Source organism: Aythya fuligula, chromosome 2 (genome assembly GCF_009819795.1).
Source record: "Aythya fuligula isolate bAytFul2 chromosome 2, bAytFul2.pri, whole genome shotgun sequence".
Classification (NCBI taxonomy): Eukaryota; Metazoa; Chordata; class Aves; order Anseriformes; family Anatidae; genus Aythya; species Aythya fuligula.
Window position 1 is genome coordinate 106,067,810 of NC_045560.1, and position 24,477 is coordinate 106,092,286.

General features: G+C 41.3%; 1 protein-coding gene across 3 annotated transcripts in view; it reads right to left on the reverse strand.

The window, feature by feature from the left end:
- RAB31 (RAB31, member RAS oncogene family) overlaps window positions 1–24,477 on the reverse strand; it is a 62,469-nt gene that overhangs the window by 10,014 nt on the left and 27,978 nt on the right. For all 3 annotated transcript variants that reach the window (XM_032181831.1, XM_032181830.1, XM_032181832.1), the window contains exons 3-6: window positions 24,337–24,418; window positions 11,565–11,636; window positions 9,792–9,898; window positions 4,543–4,652 (exon numbers count right to left, since the gene is read on the reverse strand). In XM_032181831.1, coding sequence (XP_032037722.1) covers window positions 4,543–4,652; window positions 9,792–9,898; window positions 11,565–11,636; window positions 24,337–24,418 — 371 coding nt within the window. The remainder of the gene's footprint in view (window positions 1–4,542; window positions 4,653–9,791; window positions 9,899–11,564; window positions 11,637–24,336; window positions 24,419–24,477) is intronic.

A 24,477-nucleotide genomic window follows, 5' to 3' on the forward strand; every position in this document is an offset into this window, starting at 1 on the left:
GCTGTTAACCTGGGAGGTACATCTCAGCTGGCATTTGCAGGGGTGGCTTTTATGTAATCTTCTCTTTCGTATCTGGGGCACCTCCATGCTCAGATAACAGGCAGTATACACACACACACACACACTGAAGAGAAACAGCTGGGTGTGTACTAGATTTGAATAATGTAACGAAGGCTTGTTTTACTTGTTAAATGAGCGGGTGTTTGAAAATTACAAGGGTGTGATTGCTTGGGAAAGCTTGTTTAGTCATTTAAAACCTGATGGGTAAGCTGCCTTCACAGGCACAATCAGCGGTCAGTGTACTGCAGTGTACCCATAAACAAGAAGGGACATACAGACGTGGTGTGACCCAACACACATCCACAACTTTTACCACTATTTTTAAATACATTCCTGGCATTTTTGCCGTTGCTGAAGTCTATACAAGTGGTGAGTTCCCAGCATCTCCTAGGGCTGTGATTCTTCTAAGGCTGGGAATCAAAACTTAATTAGCAATCACTTGCATAGACGCTTATCTTTTAAACAAAACAAGAAACCCTAACAAACATAAACAACACAACCACTGGAACACATGAAATAAATACATTATATATAATCATAATATATAATCTTATATATATATAAAAATCTGAAACCCTTTTGATGCCAAAAACCTTTCAAGAAAGTCATCTGGAAAAATTTAATCCAAGCAGGGAATATATGACTGTACTAATGACATTCTTTTCTTGTTTACAGAGAAATAAGCAGCCACGTGATGTTTCACAATCACAGCAAGCCTTCAGTCAGGCGCTGCTAAATGTAATCAGGCTAAGTTGACTGGCTTGCCATCTGAAATCACAGAGGTACAAGAGACAGCCAGGAGCTGCATTTGATTACGCAGCTCGGTGAAAACTCTCCAGCACAGAGGACACCTGACTTTGCTGACTCTTTTGCTAAATCTGCATCCCCAACTTTATTAGCCTAAGTATACTGCCTGCAGAGTCCCTGTCCCACCAGAGTTGCCCCACTGTCAAAAAATCAAAAGTTTTTGCAGATTCTAGTCTTTCACATCTTGTACTTTCATGTGAAGAATTAAGGATAACGTATTTGTTTTGAGGCTCTGCAACTAAGACATACCTCAAAGCAGTCAAATACTCGAATCCTGAGACTTATCAGAAAAAAAAAAAAAAAAAAAAACTTTTAAAAACAATGCAATATAATAACTTTATGGAGGTTACAGACAGATGACTCCATTTATAATTTTGTCAAGATTTATCTGGTTGTTAGCAAAACAATCCAGTTTCCCTTTTATTTTCCACTTTCTCTTTATCATTACATGGAGTAATTTTTTCCCATTATACTATTTCACTCCATTCACAGTATTTCCCCTGCAAAAGAGACAGCTGTCATCCACTTTAGAAAGCTGAAATGGTTATGCTCAAACAGCCTTGGAAATATAATATGTAAGCCAGCAGAAGGTAACTTTTCAGATAAATTAAAATGTAGTCTACCCTTTCTGTTTGCCGCATCTATTTTGGGAAGGCTTTTAATGGAGAAATTCTCCACACGTGTTGGAATCTCCTCTTCAATGCAGACTGCAAAGCAGACAATACATTAAGGTAGTATACCTACAAGAGCCACTGTACACAGTAGCTGCTGCCTCTGCTCTGGGGCTGGGGAGCTGCACCATGCCCTTCTACAGAAGCACAGTGAGAAGGGCACAATCTCTCAGGCAGCATGAAAGCAAACCCAAAGCAGCAGCAAGACCTACAGGACACCACATGAATGAAACTGTCAACAGGGTTGGAGCCCCACAGAGGGGCTTCAAACACAGAAAAGGCAGAAATGTTGCCATGCAACTTGGTCCAAAGATAGGCTATTTTTGAAGTCGCAGCCTGCTCACTGGAGCCCTAAATACAAAGACTGAAGTGGTATAACACATCAGAAAGATATCCCTTTACTCTGTCATAATCATGCTAATTCATTTCTCCTGCTGGCTAAGCGTTTTTCACTTGGTTTTCACTGTATTTCTGTGAACACATACTACCAAATCTCTCCTTTCTCTCCTCTGAGTACTTGATAAAGTCACGAGTACATCCACTGAGACCTAATATTTCTATATATAGAAATAATTGCCTGTGGTATTAAGTGCACTTGCCTGCTTATCTAGTTCATACGAAATTCAATTTAGCTGATTTTCCTCATCTAATATACCCATTATTAGGGGCAGTTCATGCTGCCAGCTGCAGCGCTGCCTATCAAAAATGGAAACTAATTATCTAATTACGTGGCAAGGATGAGTTCCTCCGCTAGAACATTCACAACCATCAGAGACAGGCAAGGAATAAACTATCACAAGGAAGAACCGGTTCCTCCAGACAGCCATGTTACACATTCGCCCTTTTTCAAAGGACATAACAGAAAGGTAGACGTATTCTAGGAAAATCAGTTCTCATTGACAATTTCAAATACAACCCATGCAAGCCCAGCAATACTTGAACAGGCAAAACATAATAGATAATACCAGCTGATTTATGAATACATGAAGGGAAATAAAATAAAGACCTTAGAGAAACAAAGGTGAGGTTGAGCTGGCCTCCTATTGACTAGTCTCCTAGGCCTCTGCACCCCCAAAAACAGGATTCAGGGAGAGGAGGAACCACTAGTGATGAAAGAGGATCAAGTCATGGAGCTTTTAAGAACTCTCAACCCCTACAGGCCTGAGGGTGCACAGGGAAAGAGACCCAATGTCACTGCAAAGCTGATCTTTATGATCTCTATCATATCTGAAAGGTTTGAGACATTGAGGGAGGTCCCCTATGACTGAAGAAAGGCAAATATTACATCTGTCTTCCAAAAGGGCAAGAATAATAAGCCTGGGGTCTACAGGCTGGTCGGCCTCACTCTGCTTCCTGGAAAAAACATGGAACAAATCCTCTTAGAAGCTGCTTCCGAGCACATGAAAGTAAAGGACATGAACATAAACATGAACAGGACCGCTCAGCATGGACTTAACAAGGGTAAATCATACCTGACAAGCCTTATTGCCCTAAACGACGAAATCTTGCTGGATCTGTGATGAGGGGAGAGAACTAGATGTCACCCTACCTTGACTTCAGCAAGACTTTCAACATTTTCTCCTACAGCATCCTGATATACCCAAGTCAGGCTTTTATTGTCTAGATAGGTAGACTATTAGCTGTGTGAAAATTTGGCTGGATCATCAGACTTAAAGGCCACTGGTTAACAGCATGCATCTACCTGTAAGCCAGCTACAAGTGGAGTGCTTCAGGTACCTTGCTTAACATCTTTTATTGGTGACCTGAAGGAGAAAAAATACACACCTACTCCAAGCCTCAAATTCAAAGGTGCAGTCAATATACTAGAGGGCAGGGCTGCTGTTCAGAAGGCATTAGGCTAGAAGGAGGAGTGAGACAACAGGAGCATTATGTGATTCAGAAAGGACAAATGCCAAGTCCTTCATGGGGAAAGGAAGAGCCCCTGGCTACAAGACAGCCTGGGGACTGGCAGCCCAGGGAGAAGCTCTGCCACAAAGGACCTGTGGGCAGCAAGTTGAGCACAAGCCAGCAGTGCTCCCTGGCAGCAAAGGTGGCCAACAGCATCCAGAGTCATACCAACAACACTTAAGCCAGTAGGATCAAGTGAAGTGTTTAGCTCCCCCTAGACAGTGTAACGCCTGCTGAGTAATGCTTCCAGTTTGGGGCACCACAACCTAAGAAAAATGTTGGCAAACTGGTGTGGCAGTGGCCAAGAATTGAACCAGGGGAGGTTCTGACTTGATATGGGGTGTGGTGGACGGAGAGGGCCATGCCACTGTGAAGACTATTTAAGTACTGAATTTGGCTGCCCAGACAGGTTGTGGGACATCTACCCTTGGGCCCAGCTGGAAAAAGGCCTGAGCAACCTGGTCTGAACTCACTAGCAAGTCTGTTTTGAGGGACAAGTTGGACTGAAGGTCTCCTGAGGCCTCTTTCAGCCCACAGGGTCCTGCAATTCCCCCCACTCTTAGCCAGAGACTCAAAGTGGAATTTGTAGGACACAAACTGAACCAGACATTTTTTCTGATCCTTGTAAGGAACGTCAACTTCATCTTGTTAAAAGACTTAGAGAGATTATTTATTTATTTGTTTGTTTGTTTGTTTTAATGGATTCCACTGCAATGACTGTTTTCTACTTGTTGTAGCCCTCCAGGCATATTTCTCAACATTTATGTTTTTATCAACATGATGATAAGATCAGCAGTGTCTCCTCTACAACAGACTTGGTCTGAAACATAAGATATGACCCAGTTTGGGATTTAGACACAGATTTAGAAGGAATAGGCCTACCCTGTATCTACTATGTTTTGCTCTAGCACATTCAAAGTCACTCTTAGCTTACATCTGCATAAAAAGCAGCCACACTACTGGCCTAATGAATTTCTTGATGTCCTTGGGAAAGAAGACTTTAGACCCGAAGCAGACAACCATTTCCAGAAGCCCTCTAAACAATCACCATTTAAAATAAATAAGTAAAATCTTGTTTATAATATAATTTACTTACTTATTCCTTGAAAGAGTTCTTCAATGTTAACAGCATTCTTTGCACTGGTTTCAACAACAATTGCACCTATAGATTCTGCGTATTCTTTGGCATCCTTGATAGGAACCTCCCTATAAGAAAATTGACAAATAAATGAAAGCAGTTTTTCAAAAAAGAATTTAGTTTAAAAAATAGCTTCTTTGTTGTAATTGCTCAAATCTTTATCTCAGAATGATTAATATGTGTTGATAAACCATGTGATTCCTGCTTCCACCCTGGCCCACATGGATACAGCAGAGTAACTCAAGAAAGACTGATCCAAGATACAAAAGACCATTGTGGACTTCACAAAATAATTTGTATCAAAAGGCCCTGGGTTTTGCTTGTTTTTTGAATGTGTCACGTAGTAATATTTGGAAGGTAACCAGATCTAGAACATACATGTTTATTCAAATTAACCCTTTTGATCACGTACTCGATTTCCTTCAAGAAGAACTCCTTTCAGTGAGTTCTTAAAAACAAGATAATCACAACAGTACTGTGGGTTAAAGCGTACCAAATATCTCCAGGGACAGCTACTGCCCATCATCCTCTGAAATAGCTTCATTTTCATGTTCTTTTTTCTTCTTTCTCAAACACATAAAATGACATGATTGCGATACACGTTTCAGGTGGTCATAGATGCCTGCCTTGACAGAAATATACTTAAAAACAACGTTGCAGCTAAATACTGTCAGTTCAGTACAACCACACACATTAAATAAATCTGAAGCTTCCTGCAGCGCAACACTGGAACATTAAACACAGCCTAATCAGAAAAGCATTAGTATGCTCGTCCTCCCTGCAAAAGAAGTCATCTTTTTCTTTTGTCATTTAGTCACACTCAACATATCCGTATTTCACCAATGACCGATTTACAGATTTGTTGACCTGCTGTTGAATGCATGCCTTGAAAGAAGGGAGATAAATTAAATGACAACCCCATTTATTTGTCTTTTAAATGTGACCTTAGTAAGAAAAGCATTAAAACACTAACAAAAGACCTACAGCTCTGCTGATGCAGCCAGCAGCAGTACTGTCCTTACCATGTATTCAGACAACATAGTGTATGACTACTGTGGAAGAAAACAATAAGAGCATCGCATATCTAAGAGTTTGCAATGTGAAGGAAAGTAAGGCAGGCTCTGAAAAGAAATATGAAAGCCATTGACTCCAAGCTCATTGGCAAGAACAAATCTGAGAGTACCAGATTCGCTGGGGGAATAAAACCAATCTGTGCCATGTCACCAAAGTGATGCCATCCTAAAATCACATGTCCTCATTTCGTAGCCAGGGCTTCATGTGTGAAACATTGGTAAATGCAGTTCACAACATGCAAAATAACTGCTTCAGACACAAAGCAAGTCCCACGCTGATGTTGCATCTGCCTGAGCCAGGTGGCTACGCTGATCCCGGCTGTGCCTGCCATTATCTGTAACCCCTGCTCTTCCTGAATTTGAGCAACATCTCAGAAAGAGAAACTGAATGCTAACATGTGTACACATGCTGAAGTACCAAGCCACCAATGTTACTTTTATTTCCAGTTGTTCAGTATTTCAACTGCTGTGTTTTGTATGGCTTTACTGTTGCATGTTGCACAGAATTTGCTTCAACACCTTCACCCCACAGCTGTGAAGTACTAATCCAGAGATTCCTCGTACAATTTCTTCCTATTACCAGTGTCTCGGACTTTAACAGGAGGTATCTCAGTGGGAGCACAACAGTGTAATTTCCCAGTTAGTTTATGGAGGTATATTATTTTAAATAATTCAGGTCTGCTGCTCATGGGAAAAATCTAAAGAGGCAGAATAATTTCCTGATTTATTACAAATGGTTTCCAAAAAATTAGGCTGCAATTACAGTATCTGGAGCTTGCTTCCACTACTTGCTTCTTTTTATTACATGTCTTTCTAATGAAGAAGGCACTGTGAAAGCAGCTTTCCCCTTGCTAACCGTGAAACTGCACCTTGGCCTTTATCATGAAAGGTATTGCCATCTGTGGATGGCCATGGAGATTAAAAAAAAAAAAAAAAAAAGTAAAAAAGAAAATTAACTACATAACATAATATTCAAACCACAGTAAAACAGACATTTCAGAGCATAGGGTTATGTAATGCAGGCTTGCTGTAACTTAGATAAGAAAGCAAACTTCAGCATTCCAGGAAAAGATAAAACAGCAGCACATGAGAATATTCCAAGGAAGCATCTCAAAACTTCTGAGCCCTCTCTGATGACATTTCTAAAGGAAGCCTATAAACTCCCACAGCACATGGCAGTAAATATCTCCCTCCAGTGCTGCTGGAACTGAAAACTCCACTTGATGTACATGTGCATAGCCTGAATGTCAGTCCAAAAGAAAAAGCAGAAATGATCAAACTCTAAGCCAATAAGTGAATAAACATTAAGATGGGTGAAGAACCACCATCATAGTGTTGAGAAAGCTGAGAAAGTTCCAGGCCTACAGGGCAAGTTAGAAGAATACCCATTTTGAAATTTATCAATTATTTCATTTTATGCTTTCCAAAGCGTTCTGTTGATTCAATCCCCATTGAGATTTTCTGAATAGTTACTGAAATAAATAAGTATTCTAGATGGATAGGGGAAAGACCTGAGCAGGAAATTTTGATGGATTCTCTAACCAAGGACCTGGCACTTTCCAGTGAACATGATATGTTAAGAAGGTGCACCATATTTTCAGAGAAGTAATCACTACTCAGTTGCTGTTATGACTATTACTTCTTTATTGCTCATATATATATATATATATATATATAGGACATTTACAACTTTTTCGTATTTATATCTCCGCTTCTGCCTTTGAAACTACTTTTTAATGACCTGTCAGAAGGACAGGACACATATCAGTAGGAAAAGGCTATTACTTAAAAATATGCCAAACATTCAGCAGTATTATAGTCAACAGCATTATAACAAAGATGGGGATTTATACTAAATAAAACTGCCTGTCTAGCAGCAGAAAATCCTTCAAAGTGAAGAAGAAATTTACTTCCACAAAGCACCAAGAACTGCTGATAGCCTATTAACAACACTGTGAAAAGCAGCATGACTACTGTGTGTCCCAAATCCATCTGGCAGATCAAACACAATTTTTAGATACTAAATGAGGAGGGTAACATGGCCAATGATTATGAAAAATAGTGCCAGCCTTTTGCCAGAGGAAAAGAATCAGTTCCTACTGCTTCCATTCATACCTCCTTATATTGCCTCCTACTTTCATAGAGATGGCAGAATGAAATCAACTGGGACCTGGTCAGCCAGTCCTCTATTGCTTCCATTCATGTAGGTTTTTAAAGCAGCTGTCTCTCTAATTCCCAACAAAATATCTGCCAGAAGTTCTACAAAACCAAACAGAGATGCCAAAAAAGCATACAAACAGCAGCTTGCTTTTGTGTGCTCACATTGTTTTACTTTTAAATTCTCCGTGCCCAAACACATATGCATTTCTATTCATTGAAGACAGTGTGATAAATTGGTGACACATTCCACCTATAATCATTTTTACTGAAGACACTTTTAAGACATAAAGCAGACAGAGAATACATACAAATACATGTGTTGCAGAAACAATCAGATTTTTGGAAAAACTGAGAAAATAAAGTGTATGATACAGTCTGCTCTCTATTTGTCCACCAAAAATCTCTTTAAATTCACATTGCTGGATGACTTTACAAAGAGAAAAGGCTGAGAGGATGCAGAAAGAATAATTGAAGAGGAAAAAAATTCTCAAAGCTTCTCATAATTATGTGGGGGAGGGCAACAAAATGACTAAGTGATATTAGTTCATTGAAGACAATGAGCACTATGCAAACACTGGGATATTTTGTGCATGGAAGAGCTGCACTGGCCAAACAGGAGCAAGAAATGGATGATCAGCAATCAGTAGACGTAACGTCTGAGTAAACGTGGTGGGTAACGTGGCAGGAAAAGCACAGTCACTCACTGAGGAACCACGGTATTCTCATAACACGTCTATAGTGCAAGCTTTTCTTCATGTCCCTACATTAACACGTCTCCAGTAGAACACATTTGAAAGCTTGCAGCCACAGCAAATGCTACCAGAAGGGAGGGGGAGGAGAGGCTATAGATTCGTTTGCAATTAGTGCCATTTTTGACAATCTCCAAATTTATTATCCTTGATTTAATCGGGGAAATGTATTGCTCAGAACATTTAAGCAATAAATTTGAAGTGACTCTCAGGGCAACTGAAAGCTCAGATTCCTGCCAGCTGATTTTAGCTTATATTTTTTCTGAACATCCTTTCCTCTTGTTTCTGCTTCAAATTTGGAGACCTTTAATATTTCATAGTACAGGACTCAGTTTCACCATGCTGACAAACATATCACTTCATCATGTAGGAGATACCAACGTATTGTGTCCCCCATTCTTAGAAAACCAGGAGTCTCCAGTGTCAGGGCTTGTTCAGGTTTTACAGAAAGCTGTGACTCAGTTTTGTTTTGGTTTAGGACTGACTGAGGAGCGAGGAAAAAAAATTACACAGGCTCAACCCTTATATATTCCTTGAGTCATTAAACACTGCATCACTTACTTCAAGACACACATGTGCTTCAGAGTTCTAGTGAACCTGGGCCAAAGTAACTACTATAAAACAACGGGGATATATCTGAACAACCGTGACAGTCTTTGACGTCCTTAAAAGAGAGCCAAATATAGCCATGGAGCTGAAGCAAGAAATAACAGTCATGGACTGACACAAAGGTTTCACTGTTGCACAACAGAATGTGCTTCCACTCCCCAAAAGGATAAATGCAAATCCAAAATACAGCTAACAAGCAAAAGAGTGAATCTAGCTTCGCTCTCATCCCAAACAACATAATCTCAGCAGATTCTGCCTTCCCCTCACTCTCCCAAGACGTTCTTGCTCCGCACAGGTGACAAGTCTTACCTGAAGGTCACGCTCGAAGAAAAATACACACACAAAAAAAAAACACACACTTTCTACATCCCATGAGACAGTTTCAGTTGTTGCAAAGCATAAAGCACAAGTTCTCAAAATTACTCTGAATAAAGTTACTCTACCTCAGGCCCATCCTTCTAGCTGAGTTTTTCATTGCTGGGTTTGCTCATACCATAACATATTCCGCATTTTTAACGTGATTGGAAGACAAAAGTAAAGCAAATTGGTTACTTGAAGGAAGAAAATGCAATCAAAGTCACTGCAATCAAAGCAACAGGAAAAATGGATGCATTACCTGATATCAGAAAGATCACATTTGTTTCCAGCGATGGCCATTACAATGTTTTCAGGACCATGTTCTTTTAGTTCTTTCACCCATTTCTTCAAAGTATGAAATGAATCCTAAATCAGAGAGATGATAAATAAGCTAAAAGCATAGTTGCCATTGATGTTTCTATTTGATTTTTGGTGGGTTTTTTGTTTTTGTTTTTTTTTTTTCAAGTCAGAGGAGCACAGCTTTGACAGTACTAATGTAATAGTTTCATAGACCTCAAGTCTAAAAGATTGATGGATCTATGCAATCTGCTTTCCAAACTACATCATAAGACTGCCACAAATTTTCACTGTTGTGAAACTCGTTCACTGTTTTTAAATTTCTTTATTTTCAAGCAGAACTGAATGTTTCTCTTAAATATTCACTGACGAAGAAACTGCCACAGCTCTTCTTTTAAGTTTATTTAGCAACTGATTTCCTTCATTTTTCACATGAGCTTCATTTGTCTCATTTCAGCTTTTGCCTAAGGGATTATCTCAGTCACTCTCACATTTTCAGCAATGTCCAGAAGAGTTTTCAATGACCCCTCTCTCTCCTTCTCACACACACAGCCACACTCCTGTATTTCCAAATTTGTGACCTGGTAAACCTCAGTTTACTCATTAGTAAATGAAAGAGACAGGTGACAATTCATCTGGCTTTTCCCCTCCAAGTACAAAATTCAAATACTTTTTGATGATACCTATCTTTTAATAGCAAATTTTCTACTTGTGCACACTACTGAATTAATAGGATTAAAATCACTTTTATTCCTAGAAAAATTCATTTTACTACATTAACTTTAATATCTCCAAAGAGGGAGCACTGTCAGTCATTTGGGAAAAAACACCCACTCTACTCTAATGGTCAACTCTGTGAATTTTAGGCATCAAAAAGTGAAACACACATCTCCTACTTTCCCCTCTATTTTGTGAGTTGTTCCACATCAGTTTGGAAAAAGGATGGCAAAACCAAGTTCTATTCTTACAACTCATTGCAAGATCAACTAACAGACATTTAAATTACAAATAACCATCAGTTCAGTATAATTCACTCATTCTCATCTTTTCTTGGCAAATTAGCAAAGGAGAATAGCACCACTGTGCTATAGTGGCCACCATCCGCTGCCATAGATCGTTACACTAATGCACTGGAGAACCAACTCAGCCTTGTCAACTTAGCAATAAATAATTCAATTTGCAAGATAGGAATAAAATGCAAGTGAACTGTTATGTCCATCCATCCATTAATGTCTCCTCTAACTTGGCTTTATCAGTAGGGGGCTTCTTTCAAAAACAGGGGAAAGGAATTCAGCTAGAGCCTCCAACCTCCTCTGGCTAAGAAATGAGGAAGAGCAGTTCAGCATCTGAAAATACAATTTTCATTCCAAATGAATAATGTTGAGCCAAAGGTCAGAGACTTATTTCACTACTGGTTTCAAAGTTAAGCAGCTATGGAAGACTTCAGTCCTTCAATGCAAACACGAGATTATATGCTTACTTAAAAATAATTGGTAACATGTAAACGACAGAATTTCTGTCCAGTTGACGAAGCAGCTAGCTGTTGGTTGTTTTTTTTTTTTGCAGTAAAATTCATTTCCACCGGCTCTGGGTGTCCCTGCTGAGCAGGGGGATCAGACCAGATGACCTCCAGAGGTGCTGCAAACCTCAGCCCCGCTGAAGCTGTAGGTTTTGCATCAAACCTGGGCCCAAGCAGAGCACTTACCATAGGCAGAAAGCATGCAGAAAGCCTTACCTGCTTGGTGATATCATAAACTATCACAGCTGCTGCTGACCCTCTGTAGTACATCGGAGCCAAGGAGTGAAACTGTTAAAACACAATGCCACACCAAAAAATAAATAAATTGTGAATAAAACATCATTTGTCCCCTAGAGACCAGGCCTCAGTGGTGGTTGTGGGCCTCCAAATTTCCTTAAATCCCCATGAAACAATGAAAATGGAGTCCTCCCTCTTTTCTCCTGCTGCTCTTCATCCTGCTGGACATAGTGGTCTGCACTATGGGCTCTCTGCAGCTTTTGCATTACAGTGCAAGGACTCCGAGGAGTTCTGACATGAAATTCCCTGACATTTGGAAGCCTCACCTGACAACATATATACCCCTTACACTGGCAAGCACCAAGGTTTTGCTCTGTAGTTTTTAACAGACTGAATTCAGCTTGGGGTTGAGGTCTGTAATAACACTGCAAATCACTCTAAATTATCTTGTCAGAAAACCATGAACACCTGTCATGTTTAGTTATCCTATCCTGTAACAGTTTGAAAAACACGGGTTCTTGCCATTTAAGCTACTCTTCAGCTCGTTTCAAGTCAAACATCCTTTTAAGAAAAAACAACACAATAAATATGTTCAATATAACAACAGCTTGCCAATGAGCAGCACAGTTTTCACAATTTACCACGACTAAGCACCTGATTTAGAATTGCATCTTATAATTACACAGAGAGAGGAAGTCGAGAAGCCTTTTTGCTGATTCACCTAAAGCTATTCTTAAGCAAACCAAAAATAATCTGCCTTGGAAAATACGCTTAGCCTCACTGCACTCATGGAGCCATTTTGCAGATTTTCACGCGTGAAGAAAGTCACCTGTAAAAGCTTTGTACAAAACTGCAGCTAATAGCTGAAGATGGGTCCTGAACCAACTGTGTTATTAGGGCAGGGCATGAATTTCAATGCCTGGTGAAACCTTTGTAGAGGCCCATGTGTCACACCGCAAGCCCCTGCAGTCTCATGGGACACATCTTTGCCTGGAAACTGTACGTCCAGGCAAAGCATTTACACCTAGGCAGCCCAGGAATGTCATTTCCTATGCAACACAGAAAGTGAGTTATTCATAAGAATACGAGGCCATGTGCCAGTCTGTAAGCTGTTCATCCAGTTCAAGGTCGGTGCTTGCCGGTACCAACGGGGAGGATGCACACGCAGTAAGCGTGACAGATGGCCAAGAGCTGAAGTGCTTTGGGGAGGGATGCAGGTGGAACAGCTCATTAATAGGAGAAAACAGCAGGAAGGGGGATGAGGGAAGGAGAGAGGAATCAGCCGAGCAGCCAGGTCTGCAGAAAAGGGATCAGCCAAGATCCTGAGGGAGTCAGGTAGATGCATGTCTGCCAGGCTTTTAGATGGCGGCCTTATTGCATGTTTAATGCTGTAAATGCTTTTCAGCATTTTTAGCCCTCCAGATCACTACAGAAACCTCCAGTGTGTTGTGTTAAAGTACCCTGAAAATCAGGGAGCTTAAGTGAGGAGGGCAGTCTGACCTTTCACCGTGGATATGCACCCCTCCCAGTCTGTAAACTTCTGAGGAAAAAAATTACATATCCCCTACACATACCGGTTTGGTTTTAATCTAGATGACAAGGCATTCATGAATTTACAAAAAGCTCCCAGATAACAGTAATCACACTTCACAGGAGCCATGCAGTTAAGCTCACATGCTTTGGATTCCTCCAGCACTGGCCCAGAAAGCACACTGGAAAGCTATGCCACTTCTTGCGAATGGCAGCCCTTTTTCTTTCGACCAGGTGATGAGAACACTTACTGCAATAACCTTTCCCTGAACAACACTGCCAGTGTTAATGCCAAAATTAAAAACTGTGCAGAAAAGTAGGCATTTTCCACTGGATCCTGGACAAGTACGTTTTAATGAAACCAGGAGGCAACCTACCAATATTTTGGTAGGATTAATTTTGAGCTGGGTTCCCAAACCAGCTTGTTGTGCATTGGGTAAACCACAAGCTCAGCCAAAAGGAAGGAGTGGGAAAGCATGGTGGAGAAAAATGAGGAAGGGCAGGACCACTAGATGCCAGATTGATAGTGGTTGTTCAGACTACACTCAGGTAGCTATATACTTGCAAAATTACTTTGTGCACATCTCTCTGCAGGTACAGCCTAGTTCTGCAATCACTTTAATTTTTTTCCTTTTATTTTTTTTTTCCCCTTTATAATGAAAGCCATAATCATTATAAATCAGTGAAGGTAAAATGCAAAAACAAAGAAACCCTCTTTCAAAACATTTTGGAGATTAATTAATCACTTCAACAGCATGTCACATTCCATTAACAGCAACACCAGACTCAGCCAGCTGACCCTGTCCTTGTGTCAGGAAACACAAAGTGGCACACAGAGGCGCAGCACGCAGGAGGAATGCGGTTCCTCTGCTGTTTAAGACAAAGTAATCCTTTCAAATATTCCAGTTCCTTGCAAGCTTGTGAAGAGGGAGGGCAAGACCACAGCAAGGGAGACTCAGAAAGGCAACTGCCTTTGAAAGGCACTGAGCTTCAGTATAGATGTTGATAACATGTAAGTGTGACCTTCCTGCCCTGTAGTGCTGAAAATCTATTTACTCGCTCAGCTGGCGGGACAGTTATTTCCCCTTCCATTATTTTACTGTAATATCTTGGCTATAAGGCATTTTAAGAAAACATTTCATTCACATTTGAGCATTTTGAGCATGCAACTTCAACTTCTTTTTTTTTTTTTTTAATATCGTGATAGATTTCATCCAGCGCGTACATTTAATGACCAAAATGGGATTACAGTGCATCTTAATGCAATTTCCTAAGGTCTGTAAGGAAAGAAATACCGTAAAAATTTTTAACAACAAAAAGTGCACTAGTAATAACTACCATCAATTATCACAGCACAGAATACTTATCAAATAAAACCAAAATTAAATCCCCTTTTTCATCTCTTTCATATAATCCAATAACAAACATCATGATATACTAAGTCCCAGTCATAAGAAATCATTGTTGTCCATGAGAAAACAGAAAAATAATCTTTGTAGCACCAAATAAATCAATGGGCATCAAAAAATTGTAACTCAAAATAACTTTAATAAAGTAATAATAGACTCTCTTAACAAATGTGTTTTATCAGCGTGGATTTTCACAGGCCACAAACAAACCAGTAGAAATATACAAATAACTACATTTATTAAATGCCTTCTCCCCCTCCCCCTTTTCTTTCTCTTTTTTTAATTCCACTGCCCAAAAGCAAAGCTGCCTTGAATATTTTTCTGGCCTAATTACCTGGAAAAAAAGAGTCATGCAAAATTAAAGGGATATATAATGCTAATGTGCATATTTTTCACCTGCCAAGGACCAAATGTGGGACAGAAACCCAAAACAAGTATCACACAGAAAAGCAGCTCACCGAGTTAAATCTCATGGGATTACCTTCTGTATTAGAAAAGTACAGTGTCTATAACCTCGATTTTATAGCTCAGTATTTCTGTATCCAGAAATTCCCAAGAAGATTAGGAGAAACAGGAGCAGTTCAAGATTTGGCATGAGGACAGCTCTGCTTCTTAAGAAGGGCTTCCTGAAGGCTGGGTAGGCAGCCACAGCTCTGCCCTATGCATCTTCCCCTTTGATAGCCCATTCCCCCTTCACTGCCACCCCAGACTTAACAAGGAGTCAGCCCCTATGTAACCTACAAACAAGAGCAGCCAAACAGTGAGAGAATCACAGAATCATTAAGGTTGGAAGAGACCTTCAAGACCATCTGGTCCAACCATCACTCTGTTACCAATGTCACCCACTAAACCATGTCCCCAAGCACCACGTCCAACCTTTCCTTGAACATCCCCAGAGACGGTGACTCCACCACCTCCCTGGGCAACCCGTCCCAGTACCTGACTGCTCTTTCTGAGGAGAAATGGCTCCTCATTTCCAACCTGAACCTCCCCTGGCACAACTTGAAGCCCTTCCCTCTTGTCCTATCAGTAGTTACCTGTGAGATGAGGCTGACGCCCAGCTCCCCACACCTTCCCTTCAGGTAGCTGTAGAGAGCAATGAGGTCTCCCCTGAGCCTTCTCTTCCCCAGACTAAACAACCACAGTTCCTTCAGCCGCTTCTTACAGGACTTGTGCTCCAGACCACTCACCAGCTTAATAGCCCTTCTCTGGACACACTCCAGCACCTCGGTGTCCTTCTTGTACTGAGGGGCCCAAAGCTGAACACAGCACTTGAGTTGCGGCCTCACCAGAGCAGAGTACACAGAGTACAGGGGGATGATCACCTCCTGGTCCTGATACAGGCCAGGATCTACCAGCTCCCCCTGTCAGAAATAACCACATCACTTAACCTCTTTCAAAAGTTGACCAAGATCCAACATAAAGTCATTCACTGTTTTTCCACGCTGCTCCTACAAGGATGATATCATTTTGGCAATTACCAGAATTCTGACTTCCTAGCTTGAATAACCAAAATTTAAGCATCAGTGCTTGTCTTTAGCTGAAAGATCGATACAGAACAGTCTGTTAGCTTTTGCTTTGCCAGTCTGGCAAACCAGGCTCTTTTGGTCAGAAGATAAGGTAAGGGCAAGAAGGCAGGATCTAACAGCCTGCCACCTGGTGTCCCTTCTGGGCACTGAGAATACCTTCTGTCTGTGTAATGTGTAAAGCATCGTGAGCAGCTCACCCAGTACAGAAATTCAGAAGTCCTGTACCTCTCATGCAGCAGCCACAAAAACCATGCCGTTTTGTGCAGAGCCTTAAGGTAGCAGGCAGGGAATACCAACCCATGTCCACCATTAGCCTGCTTTGCTTTTGTAGGGTTTGGTTTCAACCTGTAAGGCTGAGGCCACCACCCCATCCAACGCAACAGTTAAGTTTCAGGGGCATACCACCTTTCATTTAAACAGCTACATCCAGGCTAAAAGGGCCATTCAAAATATAAACAAGGAACATATTTTACCATACCAAAGAACAAAACTAGTGACCTGCGTAGCTTCATGCAGTCTCAATGACTCTTTCACACAAATGTTTGAAAACTGGCTTCAGAGCACACTCCTCTACCCACGTGTTCCCTTCGCACTTGTGGCTTGCCATTGCTGCCTCTAAGGAAGAGGTTGTGAGGCCACACGTGACTTATGAAATTTCCTTTCCCGTTTTTCTCTCAGAATCTGACTAAAGACAGCACAACCCTCTCAGCTGTACGGCCCCGTGCCACTGAGGACAAATCCACTCTTAAGTGGTGCAAATACAAGTTCAGCATAACCCAGAGTTGCTCTGGTTGATTCCAGGAGCATTTGGGGATTTTGCAAGCCATCTGCCATCTTAGATCTGGCCATCTCGCTGACGTCAACAGAAGCTTCACCCATGCAAAGGGCAGAAAAATAGAAACAATCAGCTATTAAGGAATTCACCATTTATTTAGAAGCTCATCAACTTTTTTTGTGGAAGTTCCTTTGCTTTCCATTTCCCATGTATCCTGTCACTGAAGGGTATCCTTGGTTTTAGGTAACACCTTTTACATGTCCTCTGTACTAACTGCACAGAATGGGGAAGAAGAAAACCACACAAAATAGCCATATCAGAATAATTAGAAGAGATAAACAAATTCAAGGGAGCACAACATAAATCACACCCAAGTTGTGGTAGTGAAAGTCTCTCAACCATGTCTTGTGTAATATTAGTTCAGAAAGCAAAAGAGAGGCCAAATTAATATAAAAATAAGAACTGCCACTCCTGCCTACTTATAAAGAGGCTAACAAATCCTGCTGAAGACAGCTTGGGTTCATTCAGTCTGCCAGGCACACCAGGGAACACTAATTCATGTCTGCAGCTCTTTGCACCATCCTGCAGCGCTACACCCCAGCACTGGCTCTCTGCCACACCAGCCTGTCTCCTCCAAACTCTATAGCCAAAAAGAAAAAAATAATTAAAAAAAAAAAAAAATAGAAAACACCCACAACCCCTCAATTGGATTGTTGTTACCATACTGGACTGTAAAGAGCATCACTTGTTCTTGCTGCTGAAGCATTACAATTTTGCCTACACTCATATCCAGGAAGGGTAAGGATGCACAGCACAAGCAGAAGCAGAGCAGTACTCAGAGAGTACTGCACACCTCCTCACATCAAGCACTGAATTCAAAGAGTATTTTCCACATGGTGCCTTTTCAAGCACCTGCAGGTGCATATCAGCACAAGACTTGCTTCCTGACTGGTGCAGTCATTTAGCTAGATTTCATTCTCATTTCTGAGAAGCTGCTCTCAGACTACTTACATAGCCTCTCAGTGGCCAAGACCAAACCCCTCAGCTGCTCTTGAGGTGCATAGCACGAGCTCATTGCAGAGGTCTGTGTGCCATTAACAGCACATATACCACAGCCTGGGAGCCTCTACTTGCCCAAGTCTAGGCATTTCATGCCTCTTTTTATCATCTTCAAGGCATGGCAGCCCCCCCAAAAAATAAATAATAATAATACAGGGTGTGGAGAGAAGCAAAGGCAATAAACCAGAAGTGTCAAACAGATTATCCCGAAACATAAGCTTCTCACACAAGCAGCAGCCAAGGAAGGGACAAAAAATTCCTGACATTCTCAGCTGGCAAAGAGTGAATGGAAAAATGTTATGCATGAATGCCACTATCAGATACGATTTAGCATTTTATAACCTTGAATAGTGTTTGCTGCCATGATTCAAGACTGTGATTCTAGTTCTAAGGAAGCTTTAAAATGTATGCGTTTTCTTATATCAGTGTTTCATGAAGGTCAGAAGAAAAAAAAAAAAAAAAAAAGGAAAGAACAGTCAAATATCACTCCTGTAAGGATATATAGGAAATCTCAGAATTTGCAAGCTTATTAAATCAGGGAAGATCTGTCTCTGATCTATATGTATTTTTGCTAGTTCAATTGATGATGATTTACATAAGAGAATGAGCATTCTTCTCAAAGATGTAAGAATTCCTGAAGCGAGGAGGGAAAAATGCCAACATTTTAAGGTTATCTATTTGAAAATATTTTAAATAAGCAAAAAATAAACCTTTGCAACATCACAAAAGTGACCTGTGCTGAGCCTTTCCACAGTTTCCAGTCACTAAACACACATGTAAAAGACACCACGCCTAAACCAGGGCTCAAACTACACATGCTGCAAGTTCATTGAAGCTTAAGAAACATGTTAGCATACAATGACTTACCTTGTTTAATGCTCACCCTAAAAACAGGAAAATAAACATATTCACTCACTAGGTCCAATGCCACTTGTGCCCCCATGAACACGCGCTACCAAATCACCCGTTGACCTTCATAGCACACTGGTAGTAGCTCACTGTGGGGATGTCCTTTCATCATGTGTAGGAAAGGACCTCACAACATAGCTGTAGGCTACCATCACAATCACCTAAGTACAACTGTAGAGCAAAATTCAGACGTCTTCACTGCAGAAGCAGCTCGAGCCATTGACACATGCTGTTACCTCCTCTCAGGGCAGTAGGATTTTAGTGGGAATTTAGAAAAAGCTTGGTAATTATGTTGGCAAGGCATGATGTGCTAGTAACCATTGACCTGTTCTCATTTGAGACTGAGTCCACACAGACTGGACAGCTCCAGCACCATGCTGAGTCACAAGGTTTTGTTTCTGGAAAGAAGTCATCTTAGGTTGCAGCCAGATTTTACATTTGAACCAGTTTCTCATGGTTTTGTGGTACCAACATTAAGGTACCCTGCCTCCTCTACCCATTAAAGAGCAGAAATTCACTACTTCTGTTTAGCTCCAACATCTAGGATCCAGCTTAGGATAAATGAGGCAAAAAAGCCCTCCCATCAAGGAACATTTACACACCTTGTCTTCGAATCACCAGAACAACTACTGTCACCCAGAAAAGAGATGACTATGAAATGCTACAGATATCTTTGCCAATCTTTTCCTGGGAAATCATAAAATAATTAATGCTAGAAAAGACCTCCAAGATCATCTGGTCCAACTATTGCCCAACCACCAATAAATTATGTCCCTAAGTACCACATCAATGAACAGTTAAAGGGAAAAAAAAAAGAGTAAACTTAAAAAGGACAAAGATAAATTTTTCTGCCCTAGAAACATGGCCCTCAGGCTCCCTAAGTATTTGCTACAATATTCCTCAGCTGGCAAAATGGAAAGCTGGCAGCCACCCAAGGTATTCAGACAAAGCATTGTAATTAGAAGCTACTTAGGGCATCATGAACCAAAATATATGCTAATAAAAACATCATTAGCTAACTTGTGAAGAGATTGTTCTTAGGGAAGGGAGTCTTTGCTAACAATAACATAATTGCCATGAATTTAAGTCCTGAAGTCCACAGCAACAATTTAAAGCTGATGGGGAAAAAAAAATGTAAGATGGGCAGAAAGGGAGATTTGGAAAACAGGCTGGGTGGAGGGAAGGTGACAGTCTGAAAAACAGAATAAAGTGAGCTCATCTGAAAACAAACCAACATCGCACAACTGGGTCTGCAGAGACACAGAAAAGCAGAGGGATTTTGTTAAGCATGCTGCCAGTTTAACGCTTTGCCTACCCAAGAAAGGCAAAAGAAGAAACAAGATAAAAGGATTAACAAGCTTTCTCCTTTTGTCATCAACTACAACATATGTTCTCCACAGCAAACACTGCTGGAAAGCCACGTCCCTCTCCCCAGCTCTCCTCCAAGAAGCGTGCTGAGCATCCTCTGCCACCAACACTGCGATAGAAAAGCTTTTCATCTCCATTTTCTGGTGCATTGTTGTCATTGTGCAGAAGTGACAGCTGCTTATTATCTCCCATGAAATGGCAATTTTAGTTACTTCTTGGCTCTGCCTACAATTCCAAGTCTCCTGACACAAAAGAAATGAAAATAGTATATCTAATATCCACACCAATCAGAAGTTATCTGCTCTCCACAACCAAGCTCTGGCTGGCTGGTCTGTATACTCAGTTTCTTCAATAACACCTAAGCATTACTACAAGCTTTCAAAACCAGTAGTGACCAATGTTTCCAAAGGCTTGAAAAGCTACAAATGGGTATCTGAAAGTTGATTTAATGCCTCAAGGGGGTGCTGAGTGCCTCCAGCTTGCTTCTCTCTCTCCTTTGCTTCCTCACCATCCTGTGTGTGACTCTTCAGAAAAAGTCCCATGAATTTCCAGGTTCTCTTAGCTTGCTGAGGGGGACCAGGAGGCACACAGCATGCAGACACAGCAATAGCTGGCACAGCTGGGGAAGTACATGGTCCCCCAGCTCCAGAATAAGCACATGCATGTCCTGTGCCTGGCCTGGCATTTAGAAGAACAAAGCCAAATTAACCCAATGCTGAAAGAGCAGGAAGTCCTAAACGGAGTTATCAGCAGTATTGACAGTAGAAGCACTGACAAAACTCCCAGACTTTATCACTGGAACATAAAGACTCAACAAAACCAAAGAGAACAAGGAAAGGACAACAGTTGTTAGTCTGCTTACAAACGTATTCTAAGTTGTATTTCTCAAAGCAGAAACAGCATTTAGAATGCATTCATTAACACACTACAAAAACAGCAGCAGGCCCAGAGTTTGGGGTAGGTTGCAAGCTTTGGGTCATCGCTGTTGTTCAGAGGATAGATAGCATGAAGTCATGCTTTCTTGAATAGCATGATCAGAAGGAGCAACATGATGAAGACAACGTAATGACAGTCCCAAACAGAAATTAAAATCAATAAGCTACTGAGAGGCACAATGCGTTTACCCATAAAATGGGGATGTTCCAGGGCAGAGAACCACCTGGAACAACATCAACCTCATCTTGAGAAACTCAGCTGACTTGGTAGACAGTGTTCAACAATCATCAACATCATTTATCACCCCAGATTACAAGAGTCCAAAGGACTGGAAATGCATTGTGGAAATACAGAAGAAAAAGATCCCTAGGCTCCCTTTAGGACCCCGGCCTAGGGATGTTATAATTCATTATTACACATGAAAACCATTAACATAACTTATATGTATCATATTCTGAATAATTTAGCCATATTTGTGGTTGCCACTGCTCATCACTGCTAGAAAAAGGAAAGGAAAGCAGATGTTTGGAAAATGATGAGCTTAAAAGGGGAGGGAGGGGGGCATAAAGGACAGATTTTGTATCCAAGAGTCAAAGCTCAGTCACAGATTTCCTGCCTCAAATGAGTTATCATTCAGCTTCCTAAATAATGCTTATTAATACTCACCTACTTTACAAAACTAATACTCCTAACATGCTTTGAGAGTCTTAAGATTATGCAGGAAAATAGATTCACATTTATACCTACATCTCAGAGACAGAGTTCTATATAAAGTACATAACATGATGGGTGAACAATTAGCTGATGGGCTGAGCTCAAAGGGTGATGGTAAATGGGGTGACATTAGGCTGGTGGCCAGTCACTAATGGGGTTCCACAGGGCTCCATTTTAGGGCCAGTTCTCTTTGATGTTTTTTATAAATGATCTGGATGCAGGACTCAAGTACATTCTAAGTTTGCAAATGACACTAAGTTAGGAGGAGTGGTTGACTCCCTCTGGGGCAGAGAGGCCTTGCAGAGATGCAAAATAGAAGCTGGGCAATCACCGACAATATGAAGTTCAACAAGAACAAGTGCTGGATTCTGCACCTGGGATGGGGCAACCTTGGCTGTGTGTACAGACTCTAGAGAGCAGCCACAAAGAAAGGGATCTGGGGGTTTTGATCGACAGCAAGCTGAACACAAGCCAGCAGCATGCCCTGGCAGCCAGGAGGGCCAACCATGTCCTGGGGTGCATCAGGAATAGCATTGCTAACAGATTTAGGGAAGGGACTGTCCTGCTCTACTTTGTCTGAGTGCAGCTTCCCTTCAAGTGCTGTGTGCAGTTTCGGGCACCACAACATAAAAAGGACATAAAAATGTTAGAGTGTCCAAAGGAGGGCTACAAAGATGGTGAAAGGTCTGGAGGGGAAAATGTATGAGGAGATGTCCTTTGGTTTGTTCAGCCCCGAGCAGAGCAGGCTGAGGGGAGGCCTCATGGTGGCCTGCAGCTCCCTCACGAGGGGAGCGGAGGGGCAGGCGCTGAGCTCTGCTCTCTGGGGACAGCGACAGGACCCGAGGGAACGGCATGGGGCTGGGACAGGGGAGGGTCAGGATGGGTGTTAGGGAAAGGGTCTGCACCCAGAGGGTGCTCAGGCACTGGGACAGGCTCCTCAGAGTAGTGGTGATAGCACTGAGCCTGCCAGAGTTCAAGAAGCATTTGGACAACACTCTCAGACATATGATTTAGTTTTTCGTTAGTCTTGTGTGTAGTCAGGAGTTGGATGATGATCCATGTGTGTCCTTTCCAACTTAGGATATTCTGTGATTCTATGATTATGTGCCAAAAAGCTACAAAGGAGGAAAAAAAAAAAAAAGGCGGAGTAGGGCAGTGGAGAGAGGAAGGGGAAAGAATAAGCAAGGAGAAGCAAACCATGGGAAAGCAAATGAACCTTTGCTATCTCTGACCAACTGAAACCCCACACACAGTCTTCTTCAGCTCCAGGCCATTCAGAAATGGAACAAAAAAGGTTCAAGGGAAGGGATTATGCTGTATTTCATGAACGTTTTAAAATATCTCTGTTCCCATCATAAATAACATGCCAAATTGCTAAGAGTCAACAGATTTCAGCAGGCCCGCTTTACGTTATGCTGCACATTGTAAAGAAAAGCATGAGTATTTCCTGCACTTAACAGCAACATTCTTTATTGTCTGCAATTCACACGCGAGGTTTGGAGAACGCAGCAGGATGCAGCAGGACAGACAGTGCAGTCTGTATAAGCATCTAATTTTGCCCCACCCTACCATGAGCGTAGCTGCTTTTTTCTAAGAACAGGAGCAGTGTAATTTAACAGCAAGTTTTAAAGATGCTTTAAAACATGTGCATGGATTTTTCCTTTTTTTTTTTTTTTTAATATATTTCTCAACGTATTTCTCAACATAAATGTAGGCATAGATTAAGAGAACTCTACAGTCAGCCTGTTGCAGAACACCACTGCCATTAAACCTCTTAAAAGAAACAAATGACCAAACAGGCGTGTATACAATCAATATGAACGATTGCCCGTGATTTCCATTATGGCTTTTTTGAAAAGCCAAAGGAAAAGCTATTTAATTTGAGCAATTCACTTAACCCACTTGGGGAAAATTAAGAAAAAATAAAGAAAATCAAGAAACAAACCCTACATGGTTCAGTTTGCCAGTACTAATTTCAAAACCAACACCAGCAGACACAGCTTGTGCCTACATTCAATGTCCCAGCTCCGGACAGTCTTGGAGTCACCACCAGCTTAGCCAAGTTGCTTTCCAGTGTAAATGAAAGCTGCCACACATAACCCTGGGGAAACAACAGGAGAATTGCCCAGCCTTCAGGCACAGCCCAAGCTGTGGCAAAGAAAGTGGCCAATAACTTACACAGCTGCCCTTAATGATCACGGTGTGGGCACAGGTAACATCTGCAAGCTAAGGCACAGCTCCATTGTGAAACTAGAGCTGAAATCCACGGCCAGCTTTTCTTTTAGGTCAGTTGTACTGTCAGCCTGCTTCTGCATTTTCCCCAGCTGAGAAATGGGAACCTGTTTAACAGTGACTGCCAACCACCCACTTCACAGAGCCTTACAAAAAATTCAGCAGATTTACACTTGCAAAGTCTTCTTAAGATGAAAAACGTTGTGTGTTTTTTTTGTTTGTTTGTTTTTGTTTTTAAGTGAGCAAATGCATTGTAAGAGACCAAGATGTACTGCACAGTTAATACTCACCCGCTCCTGACCAGCTGTATCCCAGATCAGAAATTTATGAAGCTCATTCCCACAAGGCACAGTTTTAGTCATGAAGGATGCTCTGAAAAGAAGAGTAGGGGGATCTCATTTATGGTTAAAAGAAGGAAGCAGCATAAATTC